This window comes from Melospiza georgiana, chromosome 6, assembly GCF_028018845.1.
Source record: "Melospiza georgiana isolate bMelGeo1 chromosome 6, bMelGeo1.pri, whole genome shotgun sequence".
NCBI classification, from domain to species: Eukaryota; Metazoa; Chordata; class Aves; order Passeriformes; family Passerellidae; genus Melospiza; species Melospiza georgiana.
Genome location: NC_080435.1, coordinates 13,746,693 through 13,763,162, shown reverse-complemented (window position 1 = coordinate 13,763,162; position 16,470 = coordinate 13,746,693). Strand labels below are relative to the sequence as shown.

The window sequence follows — 16,470 nt, the reverse complement described above, 5'->3', positions numbered from 1 at the left end:
ATTTTAAGGCATGTTAAAAATGTATTAACCTTCTGAGATTTGCATTTTTTATGAGAGATTAATACTCATTTGCATGAATTTGTCATCATTCTGTCTTTTCAAAAAACAAAGTCTGGAAGTCTTACATCAGTTCTGTTGATGTACACAGTCAATTGAGAGGAGAAAGAGCCTTCTGCCAAGTATGAAAAATTAACTCAAAAGTCAGCAACAGTGTTCTTTGTTCTTCACTTCATCTGGTCCCGAAAGATGGAAAAGAGTATATAGTTCATATCTTTATGGGACACTGGAGGTTTGGAAAATTTACTGCTCTGCCATAGATTTTCCTTTAGGATACTTAACTTCTCTAGTTACAATCCTCCCTGCCAAGGATGGAATTTATGATTTCTTTCATATGAAACTATCTGCTGTATTAAGCTTGATAACTTAAATTTATTACTGTGCTTCTATAACTACTACATGCCAAAAAAACTATTCCTGAGCTGTGTTTCTTTTATTTTATAGAAGGTATTTGGTGTTTAGCTCCTCCTTTTGCCAATCCCTTTGATGGAGTTGCTTTAAGCAGACAAACCACTCATTCATGATAGTAGTGGAAATTGTAGGCCTGATGTGATTGTCAGCTAAGGAACCTGAACATTCTTCTGAGGCTACTTGGAAGTGCAGATGCTTTTCTGTGTCTTGTTCTCAGAAGCAAAGGGAATCCAAATAGTGGTTAGCTTTTTCAGGGTACAGTCTTCTACTGTAGGTTGTTTATTTCATTGTCTGAAGTTCTGGTTCCTTGCAGACAGCTCTCCTTCTGTGTGACCTCCTATTTTGGGAGAGACAACAGAGGCAGCATTTCATTCCTAGGGCAGTTGCTGGTCTTGGTCAGTTTTACATCCCCATAGTCCTTCCTGCAGCCTGCAGATTTTGTGCTCTGCCTGACATAAGTCATCTGGGAGCAGATCTTCCTCTTTGCTCATGTCCTTGTCCCACCCTTGGTGCCTTCTGCTGCTTGCACCCAATGCATGTTCCCCAATGCACGTTCCCTTCATTTCTCCTTTGCTACCAAGCAGTTCTTGCCCCTGCATGGGACTCAAACAGGGCATCTCAGCAACCCTCTGGAAACAGGGCATGAGCCCCCTGCCTCACTGAGGTGGAGGCTTGGAGGAAGAACTGCACTTCTCCCTTCCTGACACAGGGTGAAGAAAAGATGTTCCTGCTGGCTTTTGTGTTTCCTAAACCTGCTGGATGACATTGCTATTGACCTTGTGTTGTGTTGGGATGATTTAAATTCAGGAGTGGTTGAAGAGAAATACAAGAAGCAACTGGGAAAGCTAAAAGTGGTATTTAATTGCATTAAGATCATCTGACCTTTTAGAAGTGGATGGAAAAGAAATGTGATTTTTTAATGTGTACCTTTTTAAATGAAGTAGGTATAGAAGAATTAAGAATATCAAAGTAGGTAAGTTTGCACTCAAAATTTATTTTTATACTGGAGTGGATCAAACTTCATATCCTATACACTGAATTAAGATTAACTGAATCTGACCAGGCTCCAAATCCAGTATAACAGTTTTCATTGCTAATCTGTGTACCACTATGTAAATAGAGCTGATTTGTTTACTTTGAGCAAGAAGAAAGTCTGTAAAGTTTTTGTGATGTGAGTAAAAGAAATCCCAACAAACCCAATCTGACACACAACAGAAGTAGCATAGTTTTTTAGTTTTTGTTATTTACAGCTGAAGCTGAGCAGCAGATATATTGGCGGATCTGAACTTTGTTCAGCCTCACATCCAAAGATAAATAGCCCCACTTTTTCAAATGCAGTGCTTATTATGTCAGTTCTTAGAAGAATAGAGCACAGTATTTTATTTGGAGTGATGGATCTGAAAATGCTTCAACCTCAATTGAGTGTTACTTAAACATTTCAGGAAATGGGCCCTTAAACTAGCAGTTTTGTCTTCAGAGATTTTATTTTTAGGGTGAACCTGCTGGTTCTTGAAACAAGCCTGTAGGGATAAACAAACATTAGTTTTCATCATGTTGAGAAGTATTTTTAAGCAGAAACACTCTGTCTTGTCTGAGACTCTAAGACAGAAACTAAGGCAGATTATTGGGTGAGGTGGAGCAGAATGTAAGTTTTTATGTATGGTCTAGGAAGCACTAATACTTTCACTGTTTCTTGATGATACATTGCCTTATAGGAATCTGTTAGGACCTGTGTTTCTTCTAAGAAGAATGGGCATTAAGCTTCTGTAATGTCAGTGCAGTGGTTTGACCCCAACTGAGGAAAGAATCACATTGGCTTCTCAACAATACATATTTTCAATCTTCCTTTAGAAACAGTAATGCTGCTGAACAGCAACGTGTTACTGGAGGCACACAAACAGATAAGCAGACCTTCTCCCTCACTCTAATAATTATCCTCATTGTCTAAGAAATCATTTTTGACTTAAAAATCAAGGTCTTGTTTTCTTTAAGGAGATTTTCATATGTTCCTCCCAAATCCATCAGTTTGAGTAAAAATCTTAAATATATAGATAAATGCTCACGCCTTTCTGCCTTGTGTGTGATTAATTCTATTAATAGATCAATATCTAACGGTTGTCATCTTTTTGCAGGGGTTCCATACTGTTGTCTCCTTATCACAAAAGTTTCATGCCTTCTTGGTGTTTCTCATGGACAGCTCCTCAGAGCACTGACTCTTTCTTCTTCACAAAGCAGCCACTGACTCCAGTTCCCCTCTCAAGCAGCCACCCCACTCTTTTATAGCACTCTTCTTCTCACTGGTTACAGCTGTGCCCTGTTAAAGTCAGGCCTGCTCCTAACCTTTGATAATTGGCCCAGCTGCAACTCCTGAGGGATAAGATTACTTTTTACACGATCTTTATTTTCTTATATTCTATCCCCCTACATCCTACTGTAACTTTGCGGGGTCTTTTTTTGGTAAAGAACTGCCTTTTTGGGTATATTGAGAATTGCAGCATGCGCTGTATTGCTTTCAGCTGTACTTGACATTCCTGTGGATAATTTGCCAGTGTACCACTGTGTAAATTCTCAAGTGAGTCTCCCTATAAAACCTCTGTGAAGCTGACAATAAGGGCCACCACCAACATGTAAAGCTCTATACATAGAAATATGTATTTTTTATGTTTTCTTCTGTAGCCACAGTAATGCACAAGAAGATTTTGATGCTCATTTTTTCTTGAGACAGGGATGCTTTTGAAAAGCTTGATATTGTCTACTGTGTCCGCTGAAATCTGTAAATTAGGAACAATTCTCTGTCTCTCTGCAGTTGTGTCTAGCAAAGTATTCTTGTTTCCAAATTACTTTGAAAATGCTGAACAAGATGCTCTTTTGAAGAGCCCAGAGTAATGATAGAAATGTCACTGAGCTTCTTCTTGTTTTCATTGGGCTGGTGATCATGGCAGAAGTACAAGGTCAGTGGGTTTGTGTGAGGTTGGTGTGGAAATGCTGAAAAGTGTAATCTATCAAGTCAATAATGAAGTATAGTGAAGAAATCAGCGAGAATGATTTTATAACACTTACTGAAAGCAATACACCCAGAAAAACTACTATGTTGCAAACCTGTTACTATTAAAATAGTAAAAATATTCTTTATTACCTTTAAAACTGACAGAGCAAGGTTCAGGCAGCAACAGAGAGATTACTAGAGAAAGATGGTTCTTGCTTATAGATTTTTCATTTCTAGGCTGCTATTTGGATATTTTAACAGCTAACTGATTGATGTCTCTCTTCAAACTGCCTTTATTAGTTCTTTTACATTAAATAATCTAAAGACTTAACAATTATTTTTGAATAATATACCCTATAGACAGGCTTATAGTGTGCTCTCCACTCAGATGCATAAATCTTCAGAGTAAAAATTATTTCCATGTTAGTTCATACTTTTGATTCTCTAGAACATACATAGTAACTGTCTTTTTCCTGGATAACCTATTTGCTTTTGAAAGAACTTGTGGGATATATGTTAAAATCTGAATTCTTTAATGTGCAAGCAAGGGATACAGTGCTATGCAACATTACAACATTTTAAAGTTGGAAGCATAAAAATTGTAAATATGGTGTTATTGAGTGGAGAGAGGAGATGAGTAAAAAGGTTCTTAAGTGATCCTGATGGAACCAGTGTGGTGAAAGCTTAATCATTCAGTCTGTTGTTGATCTTTTTTTCTGCACTGTGTAATGCTGTATAGATAAACATACACACACACACACATAAATAACATTATGTTGTTAATGACCCTGCTAGGTATTTAATAAATTTATGAATGCTTTCAAAAGTATTTTAAAGGCTAATATATAAAGATGGTTAAATTGTAGGGCATCTCTACCTTTTGCAAGCTGCAGTTTTAGGGACTGAGTGATTGAAAACTCAAAATCTGTATAAAATCTTTTTTTTTTTTTCAAATTTTTTCTTTTTGTGTTTCTATTTATTATCATGGAAGACAGCTATTATCAAAACTGTTAGTTTCATGACTAAATAATTCAATAGCTTATAGGATATTCAGAATTTTGGCATTTGTTTTTTAGAAATTGTCTTCTAAGAAGCAGAGAAGGCCAAAAAATTCCCACTTTTAAAAGCTTTTTTTAAAAAATGTCTCCAGATTGTATTGTTTCTTGACATTTTGTCTCAACTAAAAGGAAATAATTAAGAAAAACCTTAAATGGTAAGTGTCAAGGTAGCTAAAATTAAACATGAAATAAAAAGGGGTTTGACTTATGGGTTATATATACAACTCCTGTAAAAACTCTTGTTGTAAAGATGGGTATCTTCCCATTCACAGAGTGTCCTGATGTACACAGAGCGGTGGAGAAATGGGCTGGTGCTTTTTTGGAAGATACGTACGAAGAATGTTCTTAGGAGTGTGCCTATAAAAACTGGTTTTGGAGCTATTCTGTCTATTTGTTTTGCATCAGAAATTGGAACTCTTGAGCTCTAAAATACAGCCTTTTGTGTGACTTCTCTTACTTTTATTAAAAGATACAGCTCCCTATAAAGAGGAAAGATGGGCCCTGTCCAGCTGTGTCTAAAACTTGCCATGCATAGGCACTGTTGATATTTATGGAGATACAGTTCCTGGTAGGTTCACATTTTAACTAAGTCTATTGTAACTGAAGAAAACTGAAAAGAAAATGTGTGGTATAGATTTTCAAGCTGAGTAGTATTTTTGTTCTTTGACTGAGTCTCTCAAATATGGTACAGTTGAAGATAAACTCAATTTTCTGTAGCAGGAGAAAATGATCCTTCATTCTGATTAGAGACCTATTGCTTCTAATCAGAGTTTTGTTCATGTGAGAACTGGGGAGAAAAATAAAGTGTTAGAAAAGAGCATTAAAATGCAATGTATGCTCAGTAGTGGTTTCCTTTTCACTACAGTTTTTTGGTTGCAGAGTGATTCAGGACTAGGAAAGCAAAACACCCAAAGATTAAAAAGTTTAACTTCATAAATAAATCCTAGTCTAAGAATTAAATACAAAACTATCTCTTCCTAGAATGTAAATTTTTGTTGCAAAAGATATACTAGAGACTGGTTTCTTTATATTCTCAGTGAAAAAAGCATCATCCATGAAGATAAATAGCTTCTTCAGGGGGACTAAAGATTGTGGGTTTTACCTTAACATATTCCAGGGCCCTGCCATTTTTCATGTTTTGGAAGAAAAGCATCTAAGAAAAGGAACACCAGCCATAAATCCTGAGAAACTTTCATCTGGTTCCTTTATTTATTCATTGAATAAACAGTAAAGTGCAATAGTGTGTAGGTGTAGCCACATTAGGGTTGTTCATAGGTACACGTCTTTGGCAGGACTGACTTTACAGCAACTCCAATATGTATGTTTTGGCTTCTCCTTTAATTTGCAGAAGGAAGTGTTTGCTTTAACCCAGAGTGTTTGTAACCAAGAGTATCTGTCACACAAATAATTGTTCTTCTCCGAATACCAGGTAGTGCCCATTTTGACAAAGGCATGGCAATTTAAGTGAGCAGAATGGCACTTGTCTGTGTCAGAACACGTATTGGCAAGGTGGACATGCAGGTGACACTGGCCTTTTGTTACTATTGCTGATGATCCATGCAGATCTGTCATTTCTATATGTTGCCCTGGTGCTTCAGTAGAGGCTGGCATCAATAATCCAGATACTTCATCTGTGCTGACCTTGTTTCAGGCTGGCACCACAGAAACAGCATGACTTGCTCTGCAAATGGTCACAAACTTCCCAGGAAATATGTAGTGCAAGGCTGTGAAGCTGAGTTTTCAGTGTTTTTCATTCTCTTAACTGCTGAGGCAGCTTGGTAAAAGAAGAACGGTAGTAAGTTAGGAGGTGATGGATGAGGAATTAGTCTGGATAGCTGTATAAAAGCCGGAGTGAACTGGCACAGAGGCAGTAGTAAGAGGGATAAATTAGAAAGAGAGAATGAAAAAATAGCAGTAAATATGAGTTGAAAGGTACAGAGTGAAATGAGGGGTGAAAAAAAGGAAAGCTGGCTGTGGTGAGCTTCTTGCCCCTTTCTTTTCCTCTTTGAGAACCTGAAAATTTATCTAGAATTCTGCTATCCCAGACACATTGACATCCCTTGTCTTGTTCGGTGCAATGGCAAATTTTGCGTTTCTGTTTATTTATTTATTTATTTATTTATTTTAACCAGTGCATGTCAAATATTTGTTGAGTCAAGTACTGCCCCAGCTAGGAGATAATATATTAAGAGTGCCTGGTATGTATTAGTTTGAGTCAAGCAAGTGTGTTGTGGTTATGCTGATGCAGTTTTACACAGGAACCTTTCCACTTATGGTGCATGTGGTAGGATACTACTGAGATAATAGGATAATATGGCATTTCTTGGAGTTCTTACTTTCTTTCTTTTACTGAAAAAAAAAAGGAATCAAGTAAAGGGGAAATTACTACAAGAAGGGAATGGGTTATTCCCAAGTTAGGGCAATAGAAAGCCCGTGGGAAATAGGTGTGGTTTGCTGATGCAACTCTTCCCAACTCTTCACAGCAACTTTGTGTCTCATTGAAAAAGATAAAGCTTGGTTTTCTTAGGCATTGAGCATGCAGTTGCAACTGAAGTAAATGAGAGCTTATTGTTTAAACATTGTGCTTGGAATTTTTGTTGTCCTTAACTGAGAAACATAAAAACCAAGTTCATATGTTTCAAGTAGGCTCCCTAAGATTAGTGGATAGCAATGACAATTTGGAGGCTAATACTTCTTTTTTCCCCAACTCAAGCTTGTAGCTAGTCTCATCACTGTAGATGTGATTTCAAGATGAACTTTTTCAATTTTGCTGTTACATACTGTGGGGATAAATGCCTAGAGACAGAAGCAAGGGAAATAAATTCTCTGTGCGTGGTCAAGATGAGTGCTCATTAAATGTGGTATATGCCTTAACAGGTTTAAAATAATAATAATATACCTTTAATAGAAAAGGGTATAATAATTGGTTCCACTTGCACTTCTATTTTTAAAGCTTGTTCATAAGTATTTTGAGCACTCTTTAATTGTGTTGGGAATTTTAGCTAGCAGAATTAAGATTTCCCATCTAAAGACATACATTCAGGAACAAAGCTGTGTGCCAGGATGTCTTGGCTGGTAATTTTTGTTTTCTGCTCTGGAACACCTTGGTACCATATTCTATATGAGTGTAGTCTCCTGGCATTACTGGAATGGGACAGTTTGTTAAAATCTGTCCTTAAATTTTAAGTATAAAAAACTAGGTTTCTTTGCATATGTTTCTAGTGGGCCAACTTAAAAATTTTTGTATGTCTTAAAAAGGGATGGGCAGGTTCCAAAAGGTCTAACTTACCCCATTTGAAAAGGTCCATTATTCCAGGGCATGTGTGGCTTAGGGAGAGTGCAAGACCTCTTCATGTTTCCATGTGCTCACATGTTCCTGTGTGTTTGCTTATGTAGATAAATCCATGCCTGGCTGGGTTCATTTGATATAAATACAAAAGAAAATCTTTTCTAAACCCGCTAGCTGTAGGAAACATTTTGCCAATATATGAATGAGAAAGCCACAGCAAAAGAGAGAAGATGATCCTGGCAATGCTGAATATTTTAATTGCATTTTGAATAGTACCAAATGAAAGAACAAATCTTTTTCAAACTGAGCAATACAAAATTTTTCTGTTTCTTGATGTATAATAGTGAGATGGAATTTCAGCACTGATGCAGTCAGGATAGTGGCTGATGAAAATTTCTTAATAATAAATAAGATGATTTGAAGGAAATGTTTCCATCCAAATCCCGTCATAAGCAGAGAAATTACTGCAAGAATGAGACCAATTGTGGAAGATGGCTTTGATAGACCTTTCAAAAAGAGATGACCAAAGATGCGGGCTAAAAAAAATGCAGAAGAGACAGGGGAATGAGACTTCTCATTTTTATGTGACACCTGTGTGGCCTCTATCACTGGCAGTAGCTTGCCATCTTCTGGTCCTCTGATGTGTGGCAGCCAGCAGCTTTGTTTCTGTTTTGCTGTCAGAAATGCAGACACTGTCTCTGCCCTGAGAGGATACTATGAGCTATAAATTTACAGCATACCAGCTCTTCTACCCCAGGGTTTTGGGTCCAAGTAGTACTCAATCCTCACTTTGTGTCAGGGGAGATAGGTCATTCCATGTTCAAAATGTCCATGCAAGATAATAATGCCAAGAAGCCAGTGATGGGGAAAATCCATATGCAGAATTACTTAGCAGTGAACTTTCCTTGACAGCTTCAGTTTTAGAAGATTAGCTAAGCCCCTTACCTAGAAGAACTTTCCTGATGACATGAGCCTCATAGTGGAGGATGCAGTTGTGTACAGCCTAGGGATGACTTCAGTTCCTGTGCTTTGGCATATGGGTTCCAGACTGTAGAAATGTTACAACAGTACCTTCATGTGTCCTTGCAGATTTGCTATCAATGGACATTAATCAATTCACAGAGTCACACAAATCACAGAATTAAGAAGGGGCCACTGGAGGCCATCTAGTCCAAGTTCCCTGCTCCAGGGACCATATTACTCAGGATGGTGCCCTGATACCTTTTGAATATCTGCAGGGAAGGAGACTCCACAGCCTCTCTGGGCAATCCATTCTAGTGCTTGGTCACCCACATAGTAAAGCGTTTCCTCATGCTCAGGCGGAAGTTTCTGTGCATCACTTTCTGCCCCTTGCCTCTTGTCCTATTGCTTGGCACCACCTCCTGACACCCTCCCCTCAGATATTAATATGCAACACTTTAGAAAAAAAATAGCCTAAAAATGCAAACATGAAATTTCAAAGTGGTTTAGGAAATGAGTTGTCAACAAAAAGATATTTTTGATACTGTGCTCAACATCTAAACATGGTAAAACTGCTCTTTTGAAATTTCTGCAATGTAATTTCATAACTGCTTCTTAGAAAACTTAATTCCTTATCTATGTTTTTAATTTGTAGGTACATTGAAACCTTGAAGGAACACAAGCCAAAAATTGTCTGGGATGAACAAATTGCTGAACACTACTTTGAATACAAAAAGTGAGTTACATTTATTTACTTACCATTCTGCAAATATTTTTGGGCATGGGCCAATGACTGTAGTATGCAACTGAATTCAGCAAATGGAAATTCTGCTGATTGTGATCTGTGTGTCAACACTGAACTGCAGCATAAAAGAGTGTTTTGGGTCAGAGGAGAAAATCACAGAAGGATTCATGAAATTACATAAACTAGAACAATCTTTAGAAGAGAAGTCTGATGGGTCATATCTTTAGAAATTATCCATCAAAGTTATCTATTGAGTGTCAGTTAATCAGAGGCTCTGAGATGAGTACTGGGAGCTGTCGGGTGATTACCAATAACTCAGCCAAAAATAGTTTGGAGAAAAATCTATGGTACAGGAGCCTGGTTTCACAAATCCTACTGGTTAGATTGTTTAAGTGACAAACCTCCACTAGATGGAATGGACTGTAGAGAAATGTAATAGAAGTAAAACTAAGGGACTTCCAGATAAAGTTTTTGAAAGAACTGAGAGCGTTAAGGGCAATAATGTTCTTTGTCCACCCTTGTTCATTGTGAAATGACAAGAGGATTCCTGATCTTGAAGAATCCATTTAAAATAGATTAAAATAAATAAACTCAGCAGTATCTTATTGATCCTCTTATAATTTGCTATTTTTATGCAAAAATATCAAAATATTCAAAATGATACAATCAAATCCTACTACTTCTGCAAAGCCGTGTCTTTTATATTACTCAATGCATTATTAATGTGAAGATACACAACTGAAAGGAAGAGTAAAACACATTTTAGAAGCTTTTATTAAAAACAATCAAAACTTCTTTATTTCTGAAAAAATCTGGTCTAAAATATTTATCAATATTTAACCCAACCAAAAAACAAAAATTAAAACTAAACCTACAAATCACCTACCTTTGTATTTTTATTTTAACTTTCAAGGTGTTTCTCAGCCTGTAATTTTCTTCTTTTATTTATCAGGAAAAAAAATCTATTGTTGAGCAGTGTTTAAATTTGGGGTTTTTTTCATGTGTTTGTATGAAAGGACTGGGATCTGTATGCCTTCATTTTTAATTATTTGGTATCCTGTTGCAAAATTACTTTGCACCAAACAATTACAGTTTTTTGTGTTAACTAAAAAGGAATAAATCAGAAGCTCTGTGTTACTGATCTTTAATGTCCAATCCTGTTGGAGACACAATGAGCACTAGATGAAAACTTGCTCTCAAAAGTGTAACTCTGAGGACTCTGTTTGAATGGCATGCTTCTGGGATTCATGTCTGAATCACATTTCTTGCATGGCAAAATGATCTTGTTGCAAAGGGATAGCTTGTCAGTAGTACTTCCTCTTTTTCCTTTGAAGCCCAACTTTGGAGGTTCTTGTGTGGGGCTTCCTGGAGGAATTTTTGATGCATGAAGCCCACTCTGTCTGAAAATCATTCTAAACTTCACTTGTGCTGTGCTTGGCAGTCAGCTGAGGGGTTCAGCTGGCTGCAGGGGAGAGTTATTTAAGGAACTCTTTTTCAGTTACCACTTTGTTTTGCAAAGGTTCAATTATCTTGGACAGGGATGGCAGCCAGGCCTGAAATATGTATGCTTCCCTGGTGAGGCCTCTCACCTGGAAATCTTGCACGTCTGCAAGAGCTGAGAAATGAAATCATGAATCTTTAAGCAAAGCACAGCTAATGATTTCATGTAGCAGGCAGAGACTGTTACAAATAGTTGCAGAAATCAGAGTGCTTGTCCCAGTGCGCAGGCAGGTATTCACTTACGTAAGTGTTGAGATTTTAGGAGCAATTCCTTCTTGGTCTGTCCATGCACTCCACTTTTTCTCCTGGCCTAAGTGGTAAAGTGATGCTGTGAGACCCCTTGTAACTCATCCTTCTTATTACTAGGGGTTTAAAATGCCACCTTGGTATTTGTGCCCAGTATAGCTTGCCCTGTCTGTATATTTTATATTGCTGGCGCAGTTAATTTAGCCTGAAAGATAAAGGAATTCGGGGAATTGGAGAAAATATTTCACAGTTTGCATCAGAAAACCAAATGTCTTCATCTTTTTCAGATGCGCATTTAGCAGGTGCAGCTGCCTGTTACAATCTGACAGCTTTGTCATCCAGTTGCAACAAAATATCTCAGTGTTTACTGTGATATGGTATCAAACCAACTCTGTTGTGAGATCTCTTCTTGGATCCTCTGTTTTCACTGTCAGCCTTTTCACAGTATCACAGTATCTCAGAGTGCTTAAGTTTGGAAGGGACAAACCTGGTTTTGAGTTCTAGCCTTAGTTTAAAATCCTGTTATCTATCAAAGCTACTGTGACTATTTGTTTTTCTTGTTTTGCAGAAATAAGGGAGGAAAACATGCAGTCTTCTACCCAACACTGAAGGTAGGTGCCACTTTCTCAGATCAGAGTGCTGTAAGAGGACAGAGATGTTTACTGGACTCTTTCATTATTGAGATATTTCAGAAAATGTTGAACTGGTTTAAGCTTTTTTGAAAGAAGTTTGCCCTCATGTAAACGTTATGTAAATTGTTATGATTCAAGGACTCAGCTGCTTGTGCAAGAAGGTTGGTTTTCTCTCAGGCATAATGGGGTTTTGGGAACTCTGAAGATAAAGCATGCCTAGAGATAAGACACACCAGGACAAACCAGTGCTGTAGAGGATCTGTTCAAGTGCACAGCTCATGTACTATCAGACATGTTGTTAGCAGATTCTCAGACAAGATACAAAAGAAATTTTCCTTCTCATTATGGTGGCTGGAAGCTTGGAGAACTTTTGCCTTTGTAACAGTATCCTGATTCTCTTTGTCAGCCTACATCACCCTGTTTTCTTCAGCTCTGTGGAACAGAATTTCAGTATGTGGAACATACTTCAGTGTTTTGAAAACTTCTACACAATAGTCTGCAGTAGAGCAGAATACAGGATAAAATGGTTAATTACAGCCTTAGTTCCTAGGAAGTTATCTTTAGACTTTCTTAAATTAAACTGGAAAAAACCTGAAAAAGCCAGCGTGTTAAACCTCTGCTGGCATTTAGTACTGGAAGGGAATTGCTTCTGTAGTGAAACTACATTATTTTTACAGAGACCAGAGACTTTTTTTTATGGTTAAACTAGTATGAAATGATCTAAGGCTCTGTTTTTCTGGATTGTTATCTTAAGCACCATGAGTAAAGGGATATTTCCCCTCATTAATCCAATATGGGTGGAAGTACTATCACATGTGGGATAGTAACTACCACATCTATGTTCTTGCTAGTGCAGTGTGTCTGAGAGTGTTAGAAAATTTCATTGTGAGTGTATCAGAGAAAAGATAGCTTGTGCTTTATGCTGTTTTCTTCAGCCTTGGGGAAGGATTTCACCCTGCCATTGTCAGTACTAACCAGGTTAAGAAAACTCATTCCTGTAAATTTCTTTCATTATTTCCTCTCTAACAGATCCCCACTCACCTGTGGTGATTGGTGAATGCATGGAAATGGGTTTTCTTTCCCTTTTCAACATTCTTGTAATGAAATAGTCTGAGATTTGTTTGCTGGTCAGGATGGTTGGGAAACACTGAATGTTATTACCTCATGAAAATTGTGCTACTTTCCCCTTTTAATATTATACTCACTGACAGGTTGCTCAAAATTAGTTTGTTCATGACTAGTTAAAAACAGTCATGAATGACAGGCCCAGTGGATCTGTTAATGATGCTGTGATACTTTATTCTGTTTCCCATGAAAATTATTTTTAAACACATCCCTAGTGTGAGTAGATTAAACACTGCAGTGCTGTAGTTCAAAGTAGGAAAACCTGAGAGCAAAAGATGGAAAAATAATTATTTTTGTTTGAATTAAAAAAAAAAAAAGGCAGAATGTGAATTGTGGCATTGCTTCCCTTGTTAACCAGTGGCTAAACTAACTCTTCTAAATCAATGGCTGGAGATCAAATGGAGATACTTTTAATTATTATCTCCAAGAATCTCTTTAAAATAGAGTTTTTGTAATGTAAATTGTGACTCTGTCCTGGGAAAAGGCAAGGGTAGGCAAGAGATCTTGATGGTATTTGACAAATTGTTCTGATCGTCTTCAGTGATAAAGTTTTATTTTACCCCTGAGATATTTCTGGGAAGAGTTAGAATTTCTGTACATTGTGAAATGGTGGCCTAAATTAGAATAGTCCTTTGCATAGTTCATAAATCTGATTTATTTCTGTGGCATTTTGTCAATTTAGATGGTAATCTTTTATTAGGTCATTGACTTAACTGGTACGATTAACTGTCTTTGACTGAATGATTGCTTGCTAACCAGAGAGTATTTGAACTACAGACAAGGTTTTTCAGTAGCTGGTTCAAGGGTAGATGTTTTTAAATGTCTGGCAATGGCATGAAGAGATGGCAGTATGGAGTGTCTGATATCTCTGACTGAGACATAATTGCTTTATCTGTCTTTTAGTCCATCCAGTTGCGATTGGAGCTTGCAGAAGAACTGGGCACTGGAATATCCATCTGGGAACTGGGACAAGGCCTGGACTATTTTTATGATCTGCTTTAAAATGAGAGATGATCTTAGAAAGACTTTATTTGCTTCACTGAGGCTCCACCTTCAATTAATCTGGGTATCCTGGAGAGGTGATTTTTAAAACATTTTTTGTAATTTATATCGTATCTGTATTAAACTTGCATTTTTTTTCCCAATAAAGAACCCTTTTTGATTTGCCCCACAGACATGGTTGTTGGTATCTGATAAAGTTCAGAGTAAAAACCCACAGAAATTTCTGTGTAAGAACCTGAATTCCAAGTCATTGAAAACAGACCAACATAGCTGGATGGAGTCAGAGTTGAAAATATTTTCTGAAATGTTTTCTACAAAAAGTAAAATGGGAAAGTTGATGCCATCTGATCAGAGTTTAAGACGGAGACCTTTCAAAGAGCTACTGGTAATAATCAAAGTAAGAGAACAAATAAATCCATCATATTCCACCCAGCAAATTTAAAATCTGCTGGACTCTGTATCTTGCTGTCTTCTGGTAAGGTAAGTGAACATAAAATGTCAGGAGGGGAGACCAATTAGAAGACTTTCCCTCAAGCTGGTAGAAAATCAAGCACTGACAAGCTAAGCTGTTGGCTCTGTTTGTTTTGTCATGTTAGTAAATTCCTTAAGTAGTTCAAAGTCACAGTAATTTCAATTTATGACCTGTTTCTAAATCAGTTCTGGTACAAGAAATGCTCTGTGATTTCTTTACTCTGCTTAGCCAGCTTGGTGGCTCAGTTACAGTATTTAGCCCTAGAGTGTGATGCATTAGTGGCCAGTTTGTGGGAACTGTAGCATTCAGCAACAAAGGCTCTAATGCTAATCATGGATTCCATGGACATGATGGATCCCAGCAGACAAAGCCCCAGCAGCTCTGACGACCCCTTGACTTTAAGCAGGCTCTGTAAATGTCATCAGCACCTTTTTGCATGAAGCTGTCATTATTCAGCTGCACTCATTGGTGCTTTTGTCTCCGTAATATGGATTTTTTAGGAACCCAACGGCTGTAAAAACCATCAGTTTAAAAACAAAGCCAAGAAATTGTGTCCCTGCCTCTTGGTTTATAGTATTTGGGTTTGTAGAAATCCACAGGCTTCAAGGCAATTTCTTCTAAGGAACTAAGAGGTGCTGGGAATTTGATGAAGGTGTCATTGGTCCCCAGCAGAGACTCAGGCAAAGAGCTCTGTGCTCCCACTGGTGTTCTTCTTGCCACTTAGAGTTGTCACAGAGATGACTGCACTCCTCTGTTCACATCCACCCTTCCCAGTAATTAATCTCAGCGGGGAATTTATCTGCCCCTGCTGTTTTCAGCAGAATAAATCCCACTGTAATCCACCATTGATTAAAGAACTATTGATCTTCACCTTTCTGATTTAGTTCTGGCATCTCTCGACTTCTCACATTGCGAGTATCCAGCTGGGGTAACTAATCAGGTTTCTTTCTTCCATACCATTAGTAGTAAGATAATTTGCTACATGAATTCTTGTGTTCAATTAACTTGAACTTTCTAGTTTGTTCAAAAGCAATTTAAAGTCGCGCTGGCAATGGTATCTAGAATAGCACAAGAATTAAATTCTATTACACTGTTTTTTCTACTTTCAGTGGCACTATTGAACCACAGTGTCTCAGAAAAAATATTCAGAAATGGAAGGTGTTGTGTTATGAAATGGCATCCCTTTTTATATTAGCTAGTAGGTAGCTTCCCAAATTGGATGTGAGGAAGAAAATGATATTTCATTTTATCTTGTTTCTTCTCTAAAAAAGATATATATAATTTATCACAATTTTCATTTTGTTTATATCCTGTGATGATTTTTTTGTGAGGTACATGATTCCTGTTTCTCTCTGAGAACAGCTATGTTGGAAAGAAATGTCTTTTCCATCCTTAGGGGTAGAAAAAATACGTCAGTGTTTGAAAAAGATAAAAATAACCCTTGCTTTTTCCTGAAAAATAAATACCAGGTAAGAAGTACCAGATGGGATTTTGAGCCATCCATGGTATATTGGTGCTTAAGAACAAGAATGTTGCCTTTGTCTCTAAAGGCAAAACATGTTGGTTGCATTAGAAATAATATTCTAAATGAAACAAAGTTGAATTTATTCTTAATAATCAAATTCTCTGTTAAAAAAAAAAAAAAAAAAAAAAAAAGAAAAGAAGAAATGAGCATCAGAAGGGCTGTGAGCTCCGGAATGAATGCAGAACAGCTTCTGATAGGTTGGTCTTGCATTTCCCTAATTTTTCAACATGTGGGAATGTCAGGTTGTCTTGTAATAACAGAGAATAGAGAAACCAGTGAGCCACAAGAAAAACAACTTTCTTTTGAAATTTGCTCCTCAACACACTTATGAAAAGATGACACGGAAGAGAGATGCTGGTATGAAAGGGGGTCCTGCAGAGCATCTCCTTTTATGACAAGTGGGGAAAACTGCATGAGGGCAGAAGGTGGGAGGGAGTGCTGAAGTGGTAATTCATTATTTAT

The 16,470-nt window shown here is 37.3% G+C and overlaps 1 protein-coding gene across 2 annotated transcripts in view; it reads left to right on the top strand.

The window, feature by feature from the left end:
- The window catches only part of CHID1 (chitinase domain containing 1), a 98,506-nt gene extending 84,324 nt beyond the window's left edge, over positions 1 to 14,182 (top strand). For both annotated transcript variants that reach the window (XM_058026423.1, XM_058026425.1), the window contains exons 11-13: positions 9,417 to 9,497; positions 11,821 to 11,863; positions 13,913 to 14,182. In XM_058026423.1, the coding sequence (XP_057882406.1) occupies positions 9,417 to 9,497; positions 11,821 to 11,863; positions 13,913 to 14,011 (223 nt within the window). In that variant the 3' untranslated portion in view covers positions 14,012 to 14,182. The remainder of the gene's footprint in view (positions 1 to 9,416; positions 9,498 to 11,820; positions 11,864 to 13,912) is intronic.
- The last annotated feature ends 2,288 nt before the right edge of the window (positions 14,183 to 16,470 follow it).